The 20,585-nt window shown below is 40.9% G+C and overlaps 1 protein-coding gene across 12 annotated transcripts in view; it reads right to left on the bottom strand.

The window, feature by feature from the left end:
- ANKRD44 (ankyrin repeat domain 44) overlaps nt 1-20,585 on the bottom strand; it is a 134,611-nt gene that overhangs the window by 66,197 nt on the left and 47,829 nt on the right. For all 12 annotated transcript variants that reach the window (XM_027902283.1, XM_027902291.1, XM_027902285.1 and 9 more), the window contains exon 2: nt 7,542-7,625. In XM_027902283.1, the coding sequence (XP_027758084.1) occupies nt 7,542-7,625 (84 nt within the window). The remainder of the gene's footprint in view (nt 1-7,541; nt 7,626-20,585) is intronic.

Raw genomic sequence — 20,585 nt, 5'->3', positions numbered from 1 at the left:
CACTGAGTTTTGATCTTTCATATTGAGCAGGCACATAAAGCACTCAGAAGACAGATGACATAAAACCCTGGTTGTCACAGGTCAGAGAGGAAGGTATCTGACAGAACTTCACCTCCTCACATGATAGGTAAATGAAATGAATGTTAAGCAGTGTCCTCTCAGGAATCAAAATAACAAGCTGGATTCTCTCACATGCTCGGTTTTTAACACTTAATCCCCCACAAAACAGCTCTTACAGGCACGAGTGCATATGAGGTCCACCATAAATACTCTTCAAAAAATATGCTAAGACTGATCAAACTTATACAGAAATAGAATCAGTTTTATTTGGGTTTTTAGCCAGTTCATTTTAATGCACCGAGCTCTCTTTATACAGTGCAGTATTTGTAACAGCCATCGTACCTGTCAGCGACAAGTTCTGTGACAGCTTCTTGCAACACAGCCAAGTTTGGCAACAGAGCAGAGTGGTTTGAAGTCAAATGCTAATGATACAAGACCAAGTAATTTTCTGTAGCAAAGAACCAAGGTTACTCAGTATTTTATTGATTATAAGGATATTATGTACTAATCTGTGAATCTGATGGAAATTTGATAACTGAGAGAGGAAAGGACATGAAACAGAGAACTAGAATTTTTATCCTTCTGTAACAGGAATAACTCTCTGTAAGCTTTCCCAGCTTTCACTTTTTAAAATCCCTGCAAAGTCCTATCATATTAAGCAAGAATCAGGTTTCCAGGGAAAGTTGAGTTTAGTCATGAAACTGAATTTAAACTTTATTTCTCCAAGAGGAAAAAAGCCCTAAAACTTCTCTGTTTAAACACAAGCAGGAACAAATCAGAGCTCACTTTCACAGAGAGCCCTACAGGAAATATTTTCTGGAGTTTGGCAGGGAGAAGTCCACACACTACACCCTCAGCCAAGCTTGCCGTTGAGAAACTCGATGGAGGAACATCCTCAAGTTCCTGTTTAGACTCTGCACAGGACTGATACAGAAGCAGAGGAACTGAGGCATCTCTCTATCTGTCCAACCACACTCACTGTATCCTCTTCAAAGCTGTGCACCACTGCAGCCAGACTCACATCACCCGCTGCCTTTGCATCTGGCCCACGCTCTGACATCTTTTCAGCTGTAGACATATTTGTCATGTGGTGGTAGGAACAGGAGTACAAAAGTAAGTCAGTAATGATCTAAAGACTGAAGGCTACAGAGAGAGAGGGCTAAAATCTGTCCTTTCAGGGAAAGGCTTGGCAGAACCCCAAACCTCAACCTACATTATCAAGGCAAGGAAAGTAAGTGGAGGGGAAGAGATGATAACAGGGTTACAAATAGCTTTAAGACAAATAATCAGACCTGCTTCAAGTGCAGTTCTCAGAGGAACAGAAGGTCAGTAAGAGACAGTAGATAAGCTATAAACAATGGCTAGAAAATCATGCTGAGATGAGATAAACACTCTTCCCAGTACCTAAAGGGGGCCTAGGAGAGAGCTCAAGAGGGACTTTTTACAAGGGAGTGTGGTGATAGGACAAGAGGGAATGGCTTCAAACAGAAAGAGGGCAGGTTTAGATTAGATACTGAGAATAAATTCTTGACTGTGAGGGTGGTGAGGCACTGGAACAGGTTGCCCAGAGAAACTGTGGATGCCCCAGTCCCTGAAAGTGTTCAAGGCCAGGTTGGACGGAGCTCTGAGTAGGTGTCTCTGCCCACGGCAGGGGGCTGGAACTAGATGATCTTTAAGATCACTTCCCACCCAAACCATTCTATGATTCTATGAAAACCGTTTCAGCAAGCAGTATTAGTTCACAGAAAAGATGCTGCTGCATGCTGACATTATTTGTATGCTTTTGTTTGTTTGTTTTAAGTACAGAGAAAAGAAATTAGGAGTCTAGCAAACAGGAAATCGGGGACAGAAGGCCTCAGCATGAAAACACTCAACACATGCTTAAACTGTTCAAGTGATCACAGTGACACCGATAAGACCCTTCACAGGCTTAAAGTTAGACTAGTCCTTAAGTGCTTTATTGGATCAGAGCCTTGGGGTACGTGAAGATTAGCAGAACAGCAAACTGAATGAATCATACCAGCATGTGTAAAATATGCAGGCACATTCAGAAAAGGGCCTACATTTCCTCCCCAACACAGTCTACATCTCAAAGGACATAATGGATTTGAATTTTGAGATCAACTGCAGCTGCTCAGATCAGGTGATGCTTAGGACAAAGTTACTTACTATTAACATCTAAGTGCAACTGCCACAGAAAATAAATGTATGTATCCTTCCTTTGTCAGCAAACTGACTGAGCAGCTAACAGGAATAGCTGGAGTTTACAGAAGGACTTGAATGCACCCCAGAAACCAAATTAATGAAGTCTTTGGATTCCCACCACCTTCAAGCTGGGAGGCAGAGTAAGGCACATGAATGGCTACAACTTCCACTAATAAAGTCTAACCAGAATAATAACAGAAAACAAACTTCCTGCTCATTCACTCCGTTTACAGTTGTTACATCTGAGTATATCTAAATTTAAATAGCATAACCATTAAGAAAACATTTAGATGCAACTTGACTTCAGGAATATTAAATATTGTCAACTGTTAAGAACTACTGAAGAGGCTAAAAGCATATGAGCACCTACTTTGTGGGCTATTTAAAACCATTCAGAGCCAAAAACATTGAAGGTGTACCAAGAAAATATCTGCTGCTTTAAGAATTTCTCCCTACTCTTGCATTCTTTTATTAAAGCCTGTAATTCTCAGAGCAAATTGCGATGTTTAACCGTGAGCACCAGCTGGAAGAGCAAAGTCAAGCTGTGTAACTTATGTCTCATGCTCTTTCTTCTGCTTGGTAATAATCAAGGAGAGGAATTCCCATCTGAAAATGCAGATCCTGGTTCCAGCACCTCTCATCCTCACAATCTTCAGTTTGGCCTCAGAAACAAATATTTTTCAGGGGTGAGTCTTTAATTACTCATGAGGTAGAAAACGCAAATACGTTGATCTCCTAGAGAGAAGAAAAATTATCTGTCCTTTTTCCCCTCATCTAACACTTGCCTTCTATAAGGGTGATGGTGGCTTTCATGCGAGAAGAAGATAAGTTTAACAGTTAATTACTAATCCTATATTGAGACCATAGGAACTGTTACCCTAATGAATGCAAATATTCTAATGTTCATGAACATTCAATGTAAGACTCGAAAGATAGACTTAAATAACTCCTCCATTTTTATAAACACAGTATTAACTTCTGGGGGAGCCGGGGGGAAAGGCTGAAGGCAGGAGAACCTACATCACTGGTGAATGGATGGGAAAAGATTTAGAAAATTCAAGTGTTTCAGGCCGATATTGCTGCCTTGGAAGAAAATAATGCAGCTACAGCCAGACCCTGCCATGAGACTTTGATGGCCTATACATCCTAAAGTGTCTCAGACATTCTGGGGACACTGATAACATGAGTCACCAGCACAGATACATAGAATGTTGTAACCACTAGTATACTAACATGCTGTTGCAAAGCAACCCAGAAGATTTCAGTCTCTCCAGCAAAATCTTTTTCACAATTCAAAAATTTTCTTTATAAGATATAAAGAAAAAAAAATTCTAAACCAAAAAAAAAATTTAATCTAAATAAGTCCTGCTAGTTACCTGGCATTGCAAACATCAGTGTAATTTCATATTCAATTTCCTTACATGATTGAGAACTGTTCATAATAACTGTAGAAAAAATTGTTTCTATCACTTTCCACTTAAATAAACAGGATATCCAACAGCACTGTTAGAGGCTAAATACCACTGGAAACAGCTCGTACCTAGCACCAAACTGCCATACTGTGTCAAAGAAGAGGGCTTTCCAAGTTCTTGACTAAATCCTCCAGAAGACTTTCCAGCACAGCATAACTACATCTCAGAGAGGAGCATTTAATTGCAGGATAGCTGGAATATTCTCCTGCAGGGCTCCACAGTGCTAAAAAGAAAATCATGATTCCTTGGATGAGAGACGAGATGAGGGTCTGGTATCCCAAGGTAACTGAAATACCACATTACAGTCTCTCTTAAGTCCCAAGTCAAATGTGTCAACTCTAAACTGAATGACAGGCTGGGTTTCACTTTAGCTATCCCAAGCATGCAAAGCCTTTCAGACTCACAATCCTAAACATGTGTGCACCATACCACTTCCAAAAATATGCTTAGTAATATTACAGTAATATATATAACTTTTGTGTGCCTGTGAAGAACTTGGTGAAGCCTGAATCTTCCTGACAAAGGCAGTCCTGATAATCTATGCCTTACCAGGCAGAAAAATATGTAAAAGAAGTAATAAACAGCATACATACACACATACAAACATGTCTCTCCATAATGAGATCCTTCTCGCCCTCCTTATCCCATAATAAACACTCACACAATCATCTCTTGATGCTGATGAGCAGCAAGAAGCATCTGCAGCTTCTCCAGCTGGTAGAGCGTCGAGCAAAGAGGCTTCAAGGACCAAGCCCAAAAGGCCATACCAGCAACTGTGCCCCAGCAGCAGAAAGAGAAGCACCTATGTCTTGGGAAAGCAAATTTGCCTTCAGCAGTTTCACTGGTGGAGTGGGGTGGCACACTGTTTACTTTCCCAAAAATACAAATGCAATAGAAGACATTCTGGAGACAAAGTTTTGCATATATTTTGGTTTTTAGGGTCCTACCCAAGAGAAACGCAGGATTAGGGGATGAAAAATAAAACCAGAGGGAATTAAATGTCTGGTTTGGCTTGCAAGCATCACATTAGTTATAGGGAAGAATACTAGAAGGGTTTTTGACTTTTTTGAGGGGAAACTGGAAGAGTAAGATGAAAATGGAAATTCCACAGGAAGATTTTGGTTTATTTGGTTTATAACATCACGCATTAGAACTGGACTTTGCAGACGTAGGGTGCTGCACAGCTGCATGTATTACAAATCCCAAATAACAAGGGGTTATAACTGGATCCAGAATAGTCCCTGGATTCTGGGAGTCATTTTCTCCCACTCTTCCCAAAGTAAAAATAGCACGCCAAAATATGCCCACCTACACACACAGAGCGTGATCACCCTGCTATTTCTAAATGTACCAAACAGCAAACGCAGACCATGTCTACCTGAAACTAATCTGGCAGTCTGGATAGTCCAGTATTCCAAATGTCCTGGGAAAACAGGCAGCTGAACCCTGCCCACAGGCAGACCTCATTTCCCAAGGAAACAGCAAATATTTGGTACCCAGTGGTAGGGAGTTGCTCGCTGAGGACTCAGCTAAGGATAGCAGTGTCCATGCCCTCAGGGTGCACGTGCTCCCCCAAAGCACAGCTGGGGACAGGAGAGGTCACAGGGACAATCATGGTGGCAGAATGAACTCACACCACACTTGTAAGCCAAACACTTACAGCTTTCGCTTTGTTGCAACGTAGAAGTCGCAGTTATAGCAGCATCCAGAATGTAGCCATTTCTACCAGCATATGTGTCCTAGCTTGGAAGATTATAATTATTTTACCAGGTCAAAAAAAAAAATAAAAAGTAGTAACATGCTAAATTTCTGATTTCCTCCAAGATTTTCTCCAAAGTCTTTCCTGAGATTTTCTCTTAGAAAGTATGCACATACATTCCTCATTTTGTGGAGTTTCTCTATGTGCTTTTTGTTCTGTCTTTCACATACTTCTCTTGCCGCACATTTTGAAAAAAAACAACTTTTAAAACTCCAGAAATTCCCAGCTGCAAACCAGCCTTTTATTTTTTATCCCTGTCCTACCTATATTTAAACTATTCAAATTTAATAGAGCCAACCAAAATGATCAACAAAGGACAAATCGCTGCCAAACAGTGTCAGAGTTTCCTCTCACGTGAGCAACCAAACACTAACATGGAAGTAATTAAAAACACCCTTAAAATAGAAACATAAGCCTGCAGTGCAAATTGCCAGCTCACAGCATAAGGGAGGGAAATCTTTTGGTCTTTCTTCAGTGATATTTTAAGCAATTAACACTTGTTTGCAGTCACTGTTCAGAACACAACCTTCAGGTTTCATCTTGACCAGTATTTTTCTAATTACTCAAAAGAAAAGGTTTGTGTTTTGCTCCTGACAAAATACCCGTTCAGGAAAAGCACCCTTGGATGGATTTGGAGTATTGTAAATAGTGTTCTGGGCAGACCATTCAAGTTCAATGGCTTTTTCTATTAAGTACCACAGTAGTCATCTGCAAAATACGTATTCTCCATCTATATCACACCTGACAGCTGAGAGCATCTCCCTGGCAACCATCACTACACACTTGCAGCCAAAGGGTAGAAAAGCAGGCAATAACCTTGTGTAGGAAACGCTACTTTAAAAAACAACATGAAATGCAGAGGAACTACAACATTCACCTAGCTTGTTGCAGAGGTTTTGTTTGGTTAGTTTAGGGGGTTTTAATTTGTGTGGTGTTTTTGTTTGTTTGTTTGTGTTTTTAGACCAACAGCAAAAGCAAATAAAATAGGAACTCAAGGGAGATGGTTCTTTAAGGAAGCACTTTTAGGAACTTATAACAAAACAACCAGGTACTGGTAATCACAGGGAAAGCCTAATGTCAAGGTCTTGGATCAGAGTCCCAGTTTAAAACAGAAGCAAGTCTTTCTGTTCTTGACAGCAAACAGAGTGGAGCCCCGGTCAACCAGATCTGCAGCATCACTTAAGCAGCTCTGAACCAGCAGGTTGGACCCCACTACCTGCAAAAGTTTCAGTGCCAAGACTACACCAGACCAAGTGCTGGAGTTAGCTCTAAATAAACTGATGACTTTATGTCAGAGAAAGACATGAAGAAAAGGAGGGTTGATTCAAAAGTCCAGAAAGCACCTGGAAATCATCATTCTGCTTCTGCTTTATATTCTCACCACTTTCAGAGGCCACAGATTGTAGTCAGGACTGACAGGACTCATTTCTAACAGTACGGATTTAAGCTAAAATTGAAGAGGGGGGGAAATAAAACCATCCCAACTTCTGCAAAAAAGACCAAGTTCAAACGGAGATTTTTTTTTTTTTCATTACCAAAGTATTTAAACACTACTTGTTTACAGCTGCTTACCATTCTGGCTAGAGTAAGCCAATCTCCAGGACAGTAATTCCTCTGTGGCCAAATTGTGGCCAAGATTCTGCTTTCTTACTCTCACTGCTGAGACCAACGTGAAGCTCTAAATCAAGCACAGTCAAATGCTGAATAACAGCTCCTGATCTGCAAAGACTCTTCATAAAAGGAAACTCTACAGAGAGTAAAACTATGCAGTTTTCAGTTGTTTTCATTAACTTTCTCAGTAAGGGAAAAAAGTGTCCCTGACTGACCTGCATATTTGGAATGACCATACACTAGGAAAATTTAAAGTCACCTGCTGGAGACAATTATATAATTAGGATTCCACTGAAGTCCCAAATTTCTTACTTCCAAATCATTTCCATTCTGTTCTGTGTTAATTACTAAGGACATTTTTCATACTGCCACTGTAACAGTCCATAAGCAGGGTGCTGATGTATCAGAGGCACATAATGTGCCAAGTCACATACCAAGGCGTTGACATCCTCAGTTTTGTAGATCAACATCCGGATCTCTTCTGGATCACCACTGAAAATCGCTTGGACCAGTGGCGGCTGGAAAACATAAACCAGAAGAAGCAGCATTACAGGTTTGTTTATTTTCTGCTTAAGGAGAGCATCTTATTCCTGCTAACATTTGCTAACACTGACACTTTATGACCCCAGCAACAAATCACCAGGAGTATCTCATCAGTAAGAACCATCAGTTTGCTTGAGGATAAAGGGAAATCATGGCATGTTTGTACATATAATGAGTGTGTGTGTGCACAAACAGGGACCCCCATTAGAATGGCAACTTTCGGCAACAACATGCAATTAGCCCAGATGTTCTCCTTGGGCATGTAAGGGGAAAACTAATTACATCAGATAGTGCTGCATGTTTGCTGTTGGCACAGATTAATGGTCATGCAATACACATTTAGAAACAGAACATTAAGCAGATAATGAATTTCTGGGCAATTACTAAACATCTTTGGTTTTGTTTTTTTTTTACTGAATAAATATGCAACGAGCACAGTTAATTTTAACCACCCAAGAAGCGAAATAATTATCTTATTGTTCCAAGCCTGTTATTATGCTATTAGGGATTGGAATGCATAAATAAATAATCGGGCATACAGGAGAAACAATGTGCCACACTCATTCCTCTGGCAGTGCTGGCGTCACCCGTCAGTGGGAGGGAGCTGCACGTGCTCAGCTGCCCCGTTACACGTCCAGAGCTGGCAATTGGAGTCCTTCTGATTACGTTTGCTCTGGACCCCCAGCAGCAAATATTTGAGTTACTAACCGAGCTGGCAAGACATGATCTGCTGGAGTAAAAGAATAAAAATCTTGCTGCTGGAGATCAGAAAAAGAAGGGGACAGAGATGCCTATTCCCTGAAGCTGAAACAGGAGACGGCCCCACTTCCACCATGACCCCTCCTGAAGGCAGCGTGTGCCACCCCCCAATCTCGCTGCCACCTCCAGGTTGTCTCATGGTCCTGCTGGTAAAAATAGTTTGTGGTGCCATGCAATCACCAGAAGCAAAATGGAAGCATGCATGCCTACTTAAGCACATAAAACCACAACAGTTCTTGAGACTCTGCAGAATTTAACTCTCTTGTAAACAGGTTCTCTCAAAATTCACAAACAAGCTGAAAGAACAAAGAAAATACCACTTTCTCCCTATGTTTTCACTGCAAAATTCATCATGTTCAAATGTGGAAAATACATTTCTAAGTTAATGATGTCTATTTTAAGACATATTAATCCCTTATGTCCTTGAGAAACATTCACACTGGAATTTAATTCTTGCCGCTCCTCCAACAGAAAAGGGACTAAAGCAGCATCTCTTATCACAACTCTCTGCAGTCTTACGGATTGTTGGGGATGTTTGAAATAAGAAAGAAAGAAAGAAAGAAATTAGCATTTCACTTGACCTATTTAGCATGCTTCCTTCCCAGCCCATGTCAGAATGGCCAGAGACTATTCCCCACTGAAGGATGCTCAGTCTTTTCTCTCCTAACACTAATAGCCACGAAGAATCAGTGACTGTTTATGAAATTACAATGCTCACACCAAAATATTTTCATTTCATGTATATTTATTGTAATATTTAAATTAAAAAAAGAAAATAAGAGGAGAGCAGAGAACTCCTCAATTTCAAGCTGAATGGCAACACAACCCCGTGGCCAAAGAACAAATACCTCCAGCAGCTTGGATTACTCTCTGAACTCATCTGCAGGTATGCTCAGCACCCAAGAAATTATATCAGTCAGGTTCTGATGGCATTTCGGCTGAGACCTCAGAGAGAGGTAAGAGAAAAACGGAAAAAACTCAAATTTCAAATCTATTGGATTTAAAACAAACAAACAAAAAAGTTCAAATGCTGTTGCAAGTGACGTTTTTCTTTGAAAAGGGAAAGAGTAAAGTACTGTGCACTGTTACATTACAAAAGAGAGGAAGATCTACAAGACTCTTTGACCCTTCATCCCTCTGCCAAAGATCTGAATTAGACACTTGGTTCTACAGGAAATGCTTGACCTTTTTAATTAGCACCAGCTACTTAATACAGAGAACAGATTGCTGATGACACTGTGTTCTTTAGACTTGTAACATTTTTAAGATCCTCATCTCAATTTTTGTCCACCACACCATGGTCATATCTACCTGCAGTTCCTTATATCACACCCCAGTATTTATTGCACCTCTGAAACAGGTTCTAAGTCTCACACCACTGATATACAGAACTTCACTGACAGGAGAAAGTTGCCATATTCCCATTATAAAGGCCTTAGTCCTTCAGCCCTTTCTCCCCATAAGATTTACCTTTCAAAAATTAATTACAATAGAATATTTCACTGCTAATTGTAACAGCAAGAGACAGAGACAATGGGGAACAATCGGAGCCTGCCATTGGAAAGGACAGATAAAACCAGTACAGGTTAATAATTATCTTGAGTCACTGCTGTGCAGCCTCCAATTGGCCATTTTCCTAATTTACTACATCATTACTCCACTTCATTTTCCAAGGTATTAGTTTTGAAGGGAGGAACATTACTGTCAAGGAAATTTTATTACATATTAAGACGTGTTTCTAGGTAAGATGCTCAGTCAAGTGTAATGCCCTGCTTAGGAAAAATATGTCAGAAGTCTGTTGCAGTGTTGTTGCTGCAATTTGAGGTCAGAGCTGAGAACGTGCATCCACATCCATCAGCACAGTGGAAAAAGCAGTGCTCCATTCAGCAGCTGACAGTGATGGAACGGAGCTTGTGCAGTTACGTACACATTGATGATGGATGTCCAATGACCTGAACAGATTATTTCTTTGATCTTCACTGATAACCACATTCATGAATGAATGACTTCATATAATTTTTTTTTTTTAATTCCTAAAGGGTAGATAATGACTCTTCCTAATTATCAAAGAAAGATAAGGTATAGTTTCGGAAATGATTTCTAAAACCTGTGACGTTATTAATGGGTTATTTCATTTACAGAAATATTTTGCTTTAAAATCCTCTAAATTCAGAAGTTCTTAAATGCTCATAATGAATTAAAAAGCGCAAGCACAGAGCAGGTTATATAAAACTATTATTAGAATTAAGCAAGGGTGCAGGGTTTTGGAATGATGAACAACTGTTTCATCATCTCAGCTCCCTGGAGCTTCCAAATTCTTAAAGAGAGTTTCAGCTGGGAGTGTTCACATTTTTTTCTGAAAATATACTCCAGCAGCTTTCCATGTTACTTTTTCTACAGAGTTATTATGATAAGTATGAAATTCATCAACAAGTTTTATTAGACTGTTTTTTACTGTGTGCTGTAATAAGCATTTTATTAAAAATAAAATTTTACCTGGAGACATCTTCCAGTGGCAACATATCCCTACCTTTAAGGCATATGAGGCTATCACAAGGACTTCAATCTACCAGGGAAAATGTTGAAATGAAGGCACAACAATTATTTCAGCAACAGAGAACTTAAACCCATGTGGAAGAATGTCCTGTGGCTCAGCTGGCGTCCACAGAGCCAAGCCACACTGACAGAGAGTCCAGCACTGGGAAATTCTCCTCCATAGATCTGGCAGCACAGGGGAAAGCAGAGACTGTTACCAAATAGCATTGGCAAGTCTCTGAACTCCAGATGAGATGCAGTATTTAAGGGGACTGTCTCAACGATCATTTTAATTACTATGTCCAAAGTGGGTGCTGAATCTCCTAGCAAACCAGTTAGTGTTTCTGTTGAGTAACAAATAACTAACATGTATTAAATATTTTACCTTGATTTTAGACATCCTGACTCACTAACAAGGATTTAGTTAAGCCAGATTTTTGTTTGACAAGAGCTGAAGGTAGAAAGGGAAAGAAGGATCGATTGCCATGCCAATTTGATATAATATACTGTCACTTGGGTCTTGTGAGTGAAAAGAAGTTATATATTGAACCTTTGCTAGTTCTAATTGCATAACATCGAGTTCCTGAAGTAAACATTTGTATATGTCCATGTATTCATTTCTCTTTAAATAGCAAGGCAGTGTAGCAAGACACACAATCATTTCAAAGTGGTATTGATTTTGACAATGTTTTGCCAAACACCTTTTTCTGTAGGTGCTCCCATTAATCAAGATTACAAGGTTGTCTGCAGTGTCACGTCACGTACATATATTTCCTTCCACTGGTCACAGCAGACTACTCTTCCTAATTTTAGTTTAGGATTTTCTCCCTCTGAGCATACAGCACATGGATATCTGAAATACTGTTTCAACTTACAAGTCTGTATAAGTGAACAGCCATTAATTAGATTTCTCTTCATTTTCAGAGTGCATTTCCCTGATGCTCAGTATTTATACAGTTCCATGTACAGAAATTACTTGATACTAACAATTTTTAGCAGGTCAGTCTATTTCATTTGCATCAGGGGTTAGCCTTTTACTGTGTTGTGGGAATTTATTGTGGGGTAAATACAAAAAAAAGTTTGCTCTTGATTTGTTATTTCAAAGAGCGCCTTTCTGTTATTGGAATTTCTGTATACTGACTTCTGACAGCAAAGTACTTTCACAGAGCTGGTATCTGGAGAAGAATGCCCTTGGATGGTTGCTAAGGGGTGTTTCACAGCAATTACAGATTTTCACAGAGCACCTTGTCCAAGCTACTGGAAGGCCAGTAGAGAGAATCAAATCTGTAAATAGGGTATCCTGGTTCTCTGGAAGCACTTTGGCAAACTGACAGCACTGTTAAGTGAGTGAATGCACTTACCTGGGGCATTTATACTGAGCAGACCAATAAATACCCTGTGCACTGCAACATTTCAAATATAGCAGGAAAAAAAAAATAAAAACAACATTTCAATTCATTTGATTCTATCTTCTTCTGTCCTTCAACATTTTGCAGAGTAGCCAAATGATTTAAGGATTGCACATCAATCCACTGCAGAAAGGACAGCATGTGTGCCTACACGTGGCTACTTATTTCAATTTGTTCCACACTGTTTCAGAGCTCAAGGACCAACAAACTTACGTGACACACAGAGATATTCAACAAAACACAAGTCAACACTCCCCAAAGTAAGAAAAGCTCTGTGTAGATGGCACTTACAAACTGAGATCTTGGTGGTGTTTTCAGGCTGGCATTTAAAGGACATGACTGTGCTCTGACACTTTCCCTGGACCAATGACTTTATGACTTGCTGCCGTGCTGTGCTCTAAGTTGTTTAGAGGGATGTAATGGGCATTTAAGTTTCACTGCGAGAAGTGTTAGTTTTTCCTGTAATGGCCCCCCATTTCCCTTCATTTCTAACAGTTTCTCCAAAACCTCAGGCTGTGTTCATCCTTCAGACCGTAAAAAGGACTTCAGCACCAATGGCACAGGGCTCAGATTAGGAAAAAACTTATATATAAACTGTAACTAGACCATATATTTAGCTTCAAGAGCAACTTTGTACCTAAACTTTTTAAAGAAAGAGGAGCTGGAGGGGGCTCTCTGCATTTGCCTGGACAACACAGGATCCTGAACCTGCCCACAGCCTCAGTGTTGAAAGCCTGTCCCTCCAGTGATTTGATTCAAATGATGAATGGCAACTTCATCAGAAGGCAAAGCAATGCTCAGTGACCAAATGGAAGATAGCCCAGCGCAAACCTGGGGCTCCTGGTATGGTCTAACCCTGAGGGACATGTACTGAGCGGTGCCAATGGCATCAAGCAAGGATGTCTGCAAGGACAGCAGTGTGGTACAAACAGTGTTTGTGTTCAGTGCTTTCTCCCCTCCCCTCAAGATTAGTCAAATGCTCAATAATGCAGAAGTGGTTCCTAAGTAATTTTTCACCAATGTCTGAATAATTCATATAACGCTAACATGGTCCATAGGTAGTTTCCACTCAGGTATGCACTCAGCCTTTCCCACTGTGGCTTTGCAAATGAAGACTTGAATATTTGCTGAAATACTTGGCACAAACTTATTGAAATACGGCAATTCTAACATGATTATCAGATACTGCCATTGCTAGTAACATTACAAACCTGAGTTTAATCACTGGTGTATGTTGCTAATTGCATGACAATCACAAGCAAACAGCTACAGAAATAGAGCAGCTCCAGCCTTAATCTGCTGGATAGCCAGGCAGCTTGTGCAGGCTGCAAAGCCTCGGGGCATCATGGTCCAGCAGAGGACCTGCATCCTGGGAGGACTCCCACCCCTCCAGCTGAATTCAGCCCAGTACCTGGTATCCAGGACTGATCAGGTTCAGAGGCTGAAAGTGCAGCCTACCAAAACCATCTTTTTCCATCTTGTGAAGGGAAAAGTCATATCACCAGCTTTAGGTGAACAAGTATATTTGCCAAAACCCCCAGGTTCTCCTTCACTACCGATATTGTACATCGTTAGGGGAAGGGAAAAGTAAAATCACTGGCAAAGGGTTAAAGTACATAGTAACAGCAAAGATGTTTGAAACAAGATTGTTCAGTGATAAGCTAACAAACACCTTGCATTAAGGATCTTGTTTTGAACATTGCTTACACTAGGTTTGGAAAAGAACAGCCTGAACTGCTTAGAGCATGGCTCAACCCTGAAAAGGGAGCAGGGCTGTCATGACACATCCTGCATCACATGCTTTTAAATGATTTCCCCTCCGATACAAGTTAAGCCTTTGCAATGACAAACCGGGCTTGAGACTGGAAACCCAGGCTGTACTCCCACAGGCTTCTGGCTCTCTCAGCCCTCTCAGCAGGGCCCTGATGGCTTTTGCTTACACCCCACCCACAAAACTCTGTGTCTCTGCCCAGACAGAGAAGACAATAGATCTGATTCTATAATTACACATAATCACAAAAGATAGTTTAGTAAGTGATGTGCAAACCAGACTATACTTCAGTGCACTTTCCCATCAACACGCTCCTTGTAAAGTAACAAGAATAAACTAGCTTTACACCCTTAGCCTCCTCACCACCCCCTGCACACTCCTGTTCTGGTCCTCTCTGTGCCCAGCCCTTTCCTCTCCTCTACTCATCTTCCCCAAGAGGTTCAAACCTTGGCGTCTCTCTCTGCTGCCCCATTTCCATGCTGCTGGAGCAGGGAGCTGAAGTCCTTGGGTGAAGCACACATGAACACCTTTAACTGCAAATACTCACTATCAAACACACACTTGTGTTTCAAGAGAGAAAGAAGACAAAAATTGAGACAGCTGAAACTTCAACACAACATTCATTTAGTCAAGCCTTCATGATACTTAAAAAGGAAAACAGTCAGGATTGACCCTGCTTGTGCAATGCTGGATCAAGCCTGGTATTTCTGTTCACACAGTTTCTGATATGCCATTCTGGACGGTGCAAAACAAGCCTCTCGGCAGATCTATTTCTGGCTGTTAGCTTGGCTCCAGATTCTGGCTGCCTCCCATTTTTCGTTATGAAGCCTATCAACTGCCCCAAGAATTGCTTATGTTTCCAGGTGAAGCGAAGGTTACATCCTGCCGTTGCTGGAATCCTGAAATTCCTCTACACACCAAAAGCACTGCATGTTGCTCGTGTTTTGTTAAAGTTACCAGTTAAAGGCACCAAAATAACTCATGGCCTGTTAAATTTAGATCACTTCTAAAAAGGAAAAGAGCTAAGACTGTTTAATTCAGCTTGCCCGGTGTCCTTCCCCTTCACTCTCATCAGTCTTGATTTAAGTGGTGGGGTTTTGTTTTAGTTTTGGCATTTGGGGTTGGGGTTTGGTGGGGTTTTTTTAAGTAAGTGCCCCCAGATCAGATCAAAAAATTAGATAATAAATACTGTCCTACATTAATCAAGTGGAGAGAGACTCAGCATGATGCAGACTAGTTAAAACAAGAAAGGTTTTTCAAATGAGACAAAAATAAACATAGTAGCATAACATTTGCTGTATTCACCAGCATTTGTAACTCATTTTAGTGAAGAAAAGTCTACCACAGACAGCATAATAAGATTTCTTGGAATACCTACAAAGATGGACGATAATCGATCTAATGGTACCCTGAATTTTTCCTGTCCTCTTGAATTTGTTCAAAATTTCTTGGGGTTCTGTCTTGATACAAACTGTGTCTTGTGCAACAGTATTTTGCTGCATATCAGTGACATCATTAAATAAGAGTCATGGATTGTAATGGCACTACAATAAAAAAAGATCCAGTTCTTTTTAGGCATTCTCAGCAGTGAGTGCTGCACTACCTATCCATTTGAGTACTTCTTGTCATACCTGTATTTTGTCTCAGAGCTTTTGGGTTTCTTTTTCCCCCTCCCCCATAATCCAATCCTTTAGGCAGAAGCAGGGAAGGAGTCCTGGCACCAAGGCAGCGTTTCTGAACAAGAACAGAGCAGAGGGTAAAATCTCTGGGGGCATAAATTCCAGCTGGTGTAAATCAGCTTAAGAGAACTCCCAAGTAAGATGCCTGTGCCATGTTACACCACCTGCCTTCCAAAGGACCCTGCATTTTCTCCCCACCAGAAGCATGGTTGAGAGGCAGCCAGGCAGCACAAGGCTATGAACCTCAAGAGAAATAAAACATTCATCAGCAGAACAGGGCAACAGCAACCCCAGTGACAGGTCTGCTCCTTGCCAGACATTTCAGAATAAAGCAGTCAGGGGAGAAGCTCACTTTAAAAAAAAAATATCAACTCTGCCAAAAGCTTCATTTCCTGCTTAGTTATCTTCAAACACATTTCAAGCACACCAGCAATTTATTTTTTTTTTAACCAATTGCTTGGGTGTTAAATTCCACAAGCAGGAAAAAAGAAATTACCAAAACTGATTCTGTGTGCAGGGGGGACAAACAGGTTCATGCTGGCTGCAGCTGTCAAACCCAACCTGAGACATCTCCTCTGTTCAGTGGCCCCACGTCCTCTGGAGACCGCTGATATCTTGCCTTTACCCAACCCTACCAGCAGCAATGGCAGCCAAGTAGAAAAAGCAAAAAAAAAAAAAAAGAAACGGAAATGCTGCAAGTTTATCTTCCTTTAGTTTATCACTTGTGAAACCATGACTTACCCTCTCTTGCCTGCAGGGCAAGCGTGTGCAGGGACTGCTGCACACACTGCAGCTGGTTTAAGCAACCTTTCCATACTCCTCCTTCAGTGCAGTAACACAGCGAGACCTGCCTGTCGTCTGGCAGCCTGGACACTCAACAGCACAGAGAAATACTCCAGTCTCTCTCTTGCTCTACTGTAATTAAGTGCTTTATCTGATATATACAGCATGCATTGATACTCATCACATGCTCTAATAAAAAGCCTTTCAGTTTTAGAAAATTAGTCCTGATTTAGAGAACTATAAAGTGGCATCCGATCCTGCGACGTGTTACTCGGTAAGATTGGGACTTCCGCTGGTTAGCGGGGTCTGGTTAATGTCACTGTGCACACAGAGAAGGCAAATATGAAACAGAGAGTGCCACAATAAATTTGCAGATACTTCTGAACCACAAGAGACAACACGAGGACGTTGGAGGGCAAGATCAGAATTTATAACCACCTTGACAAATTATACAAACAACCAGGCTGGAGGCAGAGTAGGACACTGTTCGGTATGGAGGAGAACACAGCGTGCCTGTTGGTGAGAAATCCAGAGCTGTTACACAGCAGTTCTGGGTAAGAAAGAATTTGGGACTGCAGTTTACTAACTGAACGTAACTGAACAACATTATGAAAGAGGAAGAGACTTAAAATAGGATTAAGACTTGCAAAACACACAGCTCAGTACTGCTTGGGCTGCGACTGGAGGGAGACATTTAGTCTGGGGCACCACTTGACTTGAAGACTAAAACAGAGCTCTAAAACATGATTTACAGGGAAAATCCAAACAGATTGGAGCTGCCTAGCATACACAAAAGAAAATGCAAAGGAAACATGAGGACAATTTGCAATACATAAAAGGTTGTTACTAAAAGAAATCATCTGTTTTCCCCATCCAAGGCATACAGAGCTTGAATGGCTACACACAAGGAGGATGAGTTTCTGCTCCATTAAGGGTAACACAAACCAGGGCACTGGTTACCAATTTGGCTGAGTTACAAACTGTGAATTGTAGAAGACCATATTTTAAAAATAGACCTAGTCCAACAATCACTGAAAGTCAAAGGTATTCTTTTCTGCAGGCTTCAGTAGGCAAGAGATTGAACCTACGAGAGCAAAAGAGGCCAAAATTCACACCACACTGACATAAACATGAAAGTTAATGCAAAAAGGATAAACTAGAGTAGAAATCAATTTTTTTTTTTCCAAAAGTTCAAGGGAAATCTAATGCCTTTGGGTAGAAACACACCTGGCGTGATTCCAGCAGAATTTCAGATCCCATCTCATGCATTCATCAGAAGGTAATTGGTTTTTTTCACTCGTGCTCATACACAGATATTAAGGACATCTATTTTGCACTCACAATCTCACATGTTTTTGAACATTATCTTGCTCTTAGCAGTGGTCTGCAACACTTCCAAGGCCCTGCTGTCGTGGGTGCCTAAACCAAGCCTCAGACAACAGCAAACCTCCAGGGTTATGAAAACAACATAAGAGAGGGACAAGACACTTTAGGGACTTGAGCATGATCTAAAACATTGTACCATTACCATTATATTACAGGTGGATCTTGCTTGGGATTAAGTAACTTCCTTTTGTGTTGCACATCACACGCAGAGCCACCCCTGCCAGCTCCAGAAAAACTCAGAAAATCTCCCACATCACTTTCTCTTAAATAGCCAATGTCAAATATACTTTAAAAGCCATTAAAGACTAATGTGGATGTTTCCTGATTTCTCTTACAGGGTCATGGATTTCACTGTGCTTGAAAAGCACTACAGTCAGTTATTATTGTTTTCATAAAACACTAAAATCCTTTGCAGATTTTAGTCGCTGGTATTTGCTTTTGCATAGCTAGTATAAAATTTAGATTAAATATGTTTAACTACTGAGGCTGATGACAGTGTTATTTCCATTAATAGCAGAGTAACTATGTGTGAACATGAAGATCAGTTCATAACAGCATTTCATCTCTTTCTTTACATTAGGCACATTACAGTTGGCATGAAGCTCTGCTCAACAACCAGAGCAGATGTTTTACCTCTGATTTGAATCTGGAAAAGATTAACAAAGTTAGCTTGATTCAGCACATCCTGATAATATCCTTGTGCTCAACTTCAACCAAACTATTGAAGCTGACAGGAAAAAAACATTAAAAGCAAGCTCTGCTGATGAATGCAGTGTCAGGTAGCCAGGCCAAGAAAATGAAATGGAAATTTAAAAAGGTTTTGAAATTGTCTTCACTTCAGAAAACAATTCAGCATCTTCTTAGCATGATGCATCTGACTGTGACAAATCCAGCAGCTTCAAAATTACTTTGTACAGGTACAAATTAAACAGAAAGATGAGCCTGAGAGTTATAATGAGGTATTACAGTCTTTCTTCCAACAAGTTACTGAGCAGCTTTGTCTGGATACCCTCTGGAAAGACTGCAAGGTATCTCTGGGACAACTCTGTGCATTAAATACATCTCTGTATCTGGGAAAAGTTAACCTTGAATGCAAAGCATCAGCCACAAGGGTAAGCATATGCATCCTTGCCAGATGAGGAAGTAGGATACAAATCTTCTTCATTCTATTTCTTCTCAAGTAGCTTCCAGCCACGGTCCCAATCTCATTCTGAAACCCTTTAGTATTGAGAAGGGAGGCAAGACAGAGGCTCAGCGCCCCAGCTCCCAACACTAACTGATTTTGTACACGCAGCTGTCTCTTCTCTGTTACTTCCAGTTCCTATTACACAAATTAAGCAGTAATGTTGGCAGTCAGACACGGCCCAGCTATGTTAGCAGCCTCTCTCTGTCCACATCTCACCCAAACACACGATCCCCTCTGATCTGGGGTAATTGTTGCCCAAACGGAGCTTCCTCTTCTAGAGACAAAGGTTCGGCATGGGGGTGCTCAGCCACGGAGTGACCATCCTGCCCAAGTCAAGGCAAGCCCCACTCATTCCTGAATAGTCTCATTAGAGCCTCTTGGTAACAGAGGACGGCAAAACAAGGTGCTCAGAAAAGCCAGAAGGGCGGGGGGGAAATAATACAGTTTTTACAAACCCCTTTTTAGACCCAAACTGCAGGTGCCATCCCTAATCCAAACCCCATTTTTAATTTTGCTACAGAGCCCATAGCTTATTAAAGCTGAAAGTTAATTAGACTTGCACAGCTTACATTTCAGCCTCTCATTTACTTTTTGTGAGCTATTCCACTTCAGCAGTGAAAAGCTCACTATTCGGTGGTGTTGTCATGCACCATCAGTCTGATGCCAAAAGGAATGCTTGCAAAAAGAACACTTTCAAGCTTGACAAAAAATAATTAGTTGGGTTTTTTTTTTATATTAAAACCCAAAAATTCCGTATCTTGAGTCTCTAAACAGAACCGCTCACGGTGTCCTCTCCAGCTCTTTCATGAATATTCCTGTATTAGTCTTGTCCAATTTGTCCCAGTAAACACGCAACCTTACTACAAAATAAAAAGCAAACCACCACCACTTAATCAGCTGAAGCATGTAACTGCTTGCTGTCAAGGCAGTGGCAATGCGCTTAACACTCATTTTTGTCTGTGCTGTTAAGCAGGGCATTATTTTCTACCTCTCTCTAATGACAACAGCAGAAAGAGCTGGTGACAGCTTGATCAACTGCCTAATGAGATCCGGAAAGCTGAATTACAGTAACCTCGCTAAATGGTAAAGCCAAAACAAACCAAAGGATTTCCCAATCCAGTCTGACTGAAATTTTACGATTCCATGGCCACCCACTTTGGCCACACCGTGGATGCCTGTGGTATTTGAACGCTTCCTTTTAACAGAGAGCTCGTCAAGTGGTTTTGCCCATCAGAGAAGAGGATGTTTGAGGAAGAGCACAGGGAACATGTCTGCACTGCCACTACTTATACCAAATAGCTTCTTTGAAAATGAGATGTCTTTCTGGGATCATGCTAGGGGAAAAGAACCCCATGCATGACTTCAAGAAGAAGCAGGTATTGACCTTCTAAATCCCACGTAAATGACAAAAGGGACTGTGGAACCAA

This window comes from Empidonax traillii, unplaced genomic scaffold (assembly GCF_003031625.1).
Source record: "Empidonax traillii isolate 1590-97213 ecotype Southwest subspecies unplaced genomic scaffold, ASM303162v1 scaffold861:size261962, whole genome shotgun sequence".
NCBI lineage: Eukaryota > Metazoa > Chordata > Aves > Passeriformes > Tyrannidae > Empidonax > Empidonax traillii.
This window is presented reverse-complemented; position numbering and strand designations above follow the sequence as displayed.